The 6,249-nt window shown below is 39.7% G+C and overlaps 1 protein-coding gene across 1 annotated transcript in view; it reads left to right on the forward strand.

Moving 5' to 3' along the window:
- The window catches only part of Rsbn1 (round spermatid basic protein 1), a 45,079-nt gene extending 42,639 nt beyond the window's left edge, over positions 1–2,440 (forward strand). Inside the window, exons 6-7 of the mRNA XM_042692287.1 lie at positions 382–490; positions 1,332–2,440. Of these exons, the coding sequence (XP_042548221.1) occupies positions 382–490; positions 1,332–1,805 (583 nt within the window). The 3' untranslated portion in view covers positions 1,806–2,440. The remainder of the gene's footprint in view (positions 1–381; positions 491–1,331) is intronic.
- Positions 2,441–6,249: the final 3,809 nt, after the last annotated feature.

Consider the following 6,249-nt stretch of genomic DNA (forward strand, 5'->3'; position numbering starts at 1 on the left):
TCTTGCTTAGAGTGAAAGCATTCTTTCTGTTTGAGATGTGGTCTCACTAGGCAGCCTGGGCCGGCATTGAACTCATGATCTTCCTCCATCCTCTCAAAGCTGGTATTATGTTGCTCCTACTCTCTCCTTAGCAAACTGTTCTTTTAAGATTATTGTTTTAATGTTGCAACAACTAAGCTGATTTTATGTTTTTATTTTAAATGCCTTAGTTTGTTCTTATTTTTAAAAAATGGAAGTAGCAAATATATACTTAGTCCTAACAAGAAAATACTTTTTCTTTATTTTTGCTAGTAGTTGCATGTCTAAGAACTGGAAACTGAAAGTTGTCACTATTGTTCTTTGTGAATGTTTGTCCCTGAGACTTAATTTTGTTAATATTAGGAGTGGCCAGCCTCGCATAACCAAAGATGTGGTTTGCTTCCATGCTGAGGATTTTGCTGATGTTGTTCAGAGACTTCAGCTAGACCTTCACGAGCCTCCAGTTTCACAGGTAATGATGATCCTTTTCTTATTTCCCTTCGAAGAAGACATTAGGAATAAGTATACCTGTTTACTTTGTGTCTTATCTTACTCTAGATGGGCAGAGTAGGGAATTTAATACTTATTCAGTTATCTGTATGTTAAAGAAAGGTGTTGGACACCTTCAAACAGCGCTTTTTCAGTGGAGTGCTTGGACTCTGGCTGTCTCTGGGATATCGGTGGGCCTGGGGTGGTTGGAGTGTCCAGGCATATTGTTTCTGGCCATGAGCAGTCTCAGCATGAAGCTTCTTGTCCGGCAGGCCCTGAGAAGGGCCCTGAGACACTAGACAGGGTGGTACAGTGTTGCTTCTACATGGCAAGGACTTTCCGATACTAACAGGAGTGCTTCCTGAGGTCACTGGCCCATCCTGGGCTACCAGACAGGTAGTGAGGCAGGAGGCAAAGTGTTTACAGACAGAACATTTTATTTTATTATTATTATTTTTTTTTGTCGGTCGTGGGGCTTGAACTCTGGGCCTGGGCGCTGTCCTTCAGCTCTTCAGCTCAAGGCGAGCGCTCTACCACTTGAGCTACAGCGCCACTTGCAGTTTTCTGGTGGCTTATTGGAGATAGGAGTCTCACAGTCTTTCCTGCCCGGGCTGGCTTTGAACCGTGATCCTCAGATCTCAGCCTCCTGAGTAGCTAGGATTACAGGCGTGAGCCACCAGCGCCTGGCTAGACAGAACAATTTATAAGTTTAATATTGCTTAACTTTAAGCTGATAGTTGTTATAACACATTTTATCTATACTACTGTTTTCCTGCGGTAATTGCCTGTTTAAAAGTCTTACGCAAGTCTTTGATCTTCTTTAGTGTGTGCAGTGGGTGGATGAAGCTAAACTAAACCAAATGAGGCGGGAAGGCATTCGGTATGCTAGAATCCAGCTGTGCGACAATGACATCTACTTCATCCCTAGAAATGTTATTCACCAGTTTAAAACAGTGTCTGCAGTGTGCAGCCTCGCCTGGCACATACGGCTCAAACAGTACCACCCTGCTGTGGAAGCCACACAGAGCACCGAGAGCAAGTCTCACGTGGACAGCGGCTTTACCGGAAAGAGAGAGTTAGACGTTGACTCCCAATGCATGAGGGTAAAAGCGGAAGCTGAGGACAAGTGCCCAGAGACTAGGCTTTTGACAGCTGCATCGCTGCCCTTCTCAACCCCAGCAGAGCTCCACCCACCACAGGCTCCAAAGACAAGGCCTGTGCCCATTTTCAAGGTGGAAAGTAGACTGGACTCTGACCAGCAACACAATCCGCAGGAACACTCAAGCACTCCTGTCTGATATGTACATACTCAAACACATTTTTTAACTTTTTTAAATTTTGATGTGAAGTTATAGTTTTATAACTGGCTTACGTTAAGTTTTATTGGAGAAATCTTGCTTATAATTCTATAAAGAGAAACGACATTCCACAAATGTCAGGCATATCTTTTTTACACAGATTATGCAGAGTTTAGAGTTGTATCTTATCCCGTTAGTACAGTCTGTAATAGTGGGTCTGCTGCTATGTTCTGTTGTAAGGTGTGAGGTAACAATTCAATCTCTTCAAAACAAGAATTCTCTCGAATAACAGATTCTTATTTGATAATTATTCACTTCCCTTATCTTGCCTTGTCTCTGCCATATTTGCTGTTTTTCTTTTTTAAATGTAAATCAGATTTGTGGTTTAGTACTGTGTCTTCAGGGCACAAAATCAGTTTCCACAGTAAAAATGGCATGGGTTGCAGGACAGACGTCCTGCAACTGTGTATGTGGGCAAGTAAGTTATTTATCCAGCTGTAAAGAACAGGTTTCTAAGCAAATTCAGTGGCTCTCTGGCTTCTTAACAAAAGAGGAAGCACAGCATTTTCTGTCTTTTTTGTAACTGTTATTTAAAGCCCAGTGGATATTTCAATTAAAAAATGTAAAGAAGAATAGTCCTTGGTCATTCATTATGCAGTGATTCATTCTTTTCCAGAGTAATGGTCTCTGTAGAAGACGAGGTGGTCAAGGGAGACGGTGTCAATGTGTCACTCATGCCCGCACCATCCATTTGGTTTCTAAACTTACCACAAGACCGTTCTTTCTGATAAAGCTACCATACTGGGATAGCAAACTGGTTGTGACTTGATGTCAGCCTCTTTGTAAGTGTCTAGTTAGGAGACCACTCACAGCTTCACCTGGAGAATAACTGGGCTTCTTTACTGTTTTGCTAATTTGTAATAGAGAACAGGCACTAGGCTTTATCCTAGAGTTTCAGGAAGATTAAAGCCCATTGCCTCAGTATTATTATTTCTTCTTTTCTTTTTCTTTCTTCCTTCTTCCTTCTTCCTTCTCCATTCTCTTCCCTTCTCCCCCTTACTCTCCCCTTCTGCTCCCTTTTGCCCCCTCCCCCTCCTCCTGCCTCCCTTCCCCCCTCCCCCTCCTCTTTCCTCCCTCCTCCTGTCTCCCTACTCCCTCCTCTTTACTTCCTCTTCCCTCTTCCCTTCTTGTCCTTCCTTCTTTTTATTCTGTTTTCATATAGACACAGTTCATATAGCTAGTGTGGTATCAACTTTCTGTTAATTGAGGATGTTAGTGTGTTATCTTGTTCTTTCTCTTAATGATACTGTCCTTTTTGTTTATTAAAGGAAGAGTACTCCCCACACCTAAGACCAGATTTTCATATCTACCTGGTTACAGTGCAATTTGATCCCCCCCTAGTCAGATTTGAAATATTTGCATTAACATAGGCAAAAAAAGATGCTGCTTCATATGTCAGTCAACATGAACACTTGGCTGCATCTTTTGAACTATCAAATATGAATTTTCTCTAACATATTCTGAAATAGGTTAATCTTATATAAATATTACTTTGTGCAATATTGTTGTGTAGTTAAATGCATATTAGCAAAGTTTAGAGGTCACTGTGTAAACCAATAGAAAAGTAACCATCAGCAAATACTACGGTGATTAGTTAGAATCTGTATTATTCCTTATATATATATATGTATATGTATATGTAATCTTTGTTACAAAGGATGAAGAAAAATAGACACATTTCAATGTAAACCATTTTATGAATTGGAAGTGATGTTGGTTTTAGTTATCTTTGTAAATAAGGTAATTAGAATGGTATGAATGGTTATGTGATTATTACAAAGGTGTTTTTAAATCCTGTGTATAAATTCTAGGGTAAATTCTAGTTTATCAAGACTAGTTTTTAAGGGTTTTTGAGGGTATTTTTTTTTTGTTGTTGTTTTGTGGGAAGGGGTTTATCACAAAGTGTGTGGGTTTGGGTAATTTCTTATTTTTTACTTTTCTGTCCGGAAGAATTTCATAGAGCTTTACCAGGCTGTTGCAAAGTAAAATTCTTCTCAGGCAACATTAACTTTTAAAAATAATCATGAAGAATAAGGCTGTTAAAGCAAAAAGTTTTCATTCTTATTTTTCTTGTCTTCCAAGATCCAATTCCCCCTCCCAGTTACCACCCAGCAGACGCTGTCCGTGTCTCAGCTGGTCACTTCTAATGAACTAGGAGGCCGTCCCCTGACAGCCAGCACTGTGTATAATCGCTCAGGAACCAGTGGGTCTGCAGAAACACAGTCAAAAGAAGCAAATCCCATTTTCCTTTTATAACACTACCCTCACAAACACACGAAAAGAACATAAGAAATGCTTAAAATCATGTACTAATAAATTGATTGTATGTTAGACTTGTGATAGAATGGAGAGAAACATTTAGCTAGTAGTGTATCTGGGGGCTGACTGAGCGTCCCATGTGAGTGTTAGATTTTGATAGCATGCTTTGAAGACTGATGAATATAAATGCAGAAGTTTTGAGTTTCTGACTGCTCTCAAAGCTGTATCCTAGTTTAGTGATAATAAATGACTGCAACTTTTCTAAATCATTAAATTGGTTATTTGGTTTGATGGAGCAAGGCGTGGAGCAGTCTGGCGTCTTCTGACTTGTAATGTGGTGACGGCAGTGACAGACGCTGCTCTTCCTTTTTGGTATACTATCTATCTGTCGTGCCAATTCCTGAGGTTACTTGCAGAATGTTGCTATAAGTTTTAGTACTTTGTGGAGCAGAGGGATAATTTTAAAATGTGCATATGGAAAGGACTTAATATTCCTAACAGTAAATAGAATGATTTTATGGTAACTACTAAAAAGGATATGTCTTCCCTCCCACCCAGGAAGCCATTCTATAATTACCAAGATAATGCGAGGATTCTAAGAGGCATCCCAAATTCATAAAGCAATAATAATAAAAACCTACATTTTGTTTCCCTCCTCCAAAGTCTTAACTCTTTAAAGATGGAATTCCTAGGCTTAATTTATTAACTAAATTTTCTTTGTGTATTGTTTTTAGTTGAGGACTTGGAAAATCTCCTTCCCTTCAAAGATAGACTATCTACTGACTAGTATTTCAAGCTCTTATATGGGGAAAAGGAGCTTATTAAATAAAACTCTTTACTAGACCTTAGAAAAAGATGTCGAATCAGTGTTAATAAAGGTCACATTTAATGACGAGAAACTTGCTGCCTTTCTCTATATAAATATTGTCTAGAGAGAAAGTGAATATAGGAACAAGACTCCAAAAATCCATGAAAATATATTCTTGGTGAATATATTCATGATCATCAACATTAGCCAGTTATCTTTCCATCTTTAACATTGTATATCTGTAGGGTAATTGAGTCTTCATGTATTCCATCATTACTACTGGGTTTAAAAGGACTTCAGTCTCACACACCAGAGGTTCATGGTTGTGCCAAGTGTCACGTTTTTAAAACAGGTTGTGGCTGTATTTATTGGTCATGCAAGTAGAGGAAATGACAATACAAACTTTATTTTTAAGTGCAAAAAGGATTTATCCTCATCTTGTTGCTCTAGAAGCAAGTCTCTTTCTCCATCGGTATCTGGGCCTTCCATTTCCTCATGCATTTTAAGGTCCATGTGCGCATGTAGAGACCCCTGTCTCTTATTAAGATATAGCACTTTTCAAATCTCTCTAAAAAAAAAAAACTTACATACTACTATCACCTGTTGTAAATTTTTCATGTAATAGTGTTTTTTTTTTTTTGTGACTAACCTTCATTTTGATTGGCAGCTAAGACTCCCTCCCTCCCCCTCCCCTCCCCCTCTTGTGGCTTTAATTTATCTAAGAGTTTTTTGCATATAGATGAAATGTATAATTTGCCTGGCAGACTATTTGCGTTGTGTGGCCTTAGTTTATTGACATTAACAAGTGTTTTAAAAGGTTTTTAAGGAATAGTCTTAAATCTGAATTTGTGTGAATAATCCTTTTAACACTGCTTTTTTGTAGTTGTCTAAGTGTGTAAAATTGTTAAGCTATTTCTTTGTAAAATAGGACAATGGAATGCATAGAGGTTTTTTTTTCCTGTAAAGTATTTTTTTAATAAACAAAGTCTGATTTGTCCTCTACTTCTGTGTGACCACAGAACGAGAAGCACGTGTTAGTTCACCGCCGGACCTCATTAGCCTCTGACCCCCTCCTCCCCTCCTCTGCCGGATTTAAACGTTCCTAAGGAGATCTTGCCGTGGCCTTCTCGTGGGTGTGTGGCCGTGATGTCCGGCTGGTTAAACGCGGGGTGCCAGCCGACCGGGAGCACTTCTCTCTGGTTGATACTGTGGCGTCCGTGCTGTGGCCCAGTTGAGTCGAGACCTTTAGAGTAAGGGCCGGGCTGCTCCCTTGGGTGAGGGTGAGGAGGGGGTGTGGACCGTACTGGGGAGGCAGCC

The sequence above is a fragment of the Dipodomys spectabilis genome, unplaced genomic scaffold (genome assembly GCF_019054845.1).
Source record: "Dipodomys spectabilis isolate Male_0828 unplaced genomic scaffold, ASM1905484v1 ptg000148l, whole genome shotgun sequence".
In the NCBI taxonomy this organism is placed as follows: domain Eukaryota; kingdom Metazoa; phylum Chordata; class Mammalia; order Rodentia; family Heteromyidae; genus Dipodomys; species Dipodomys spectabilis.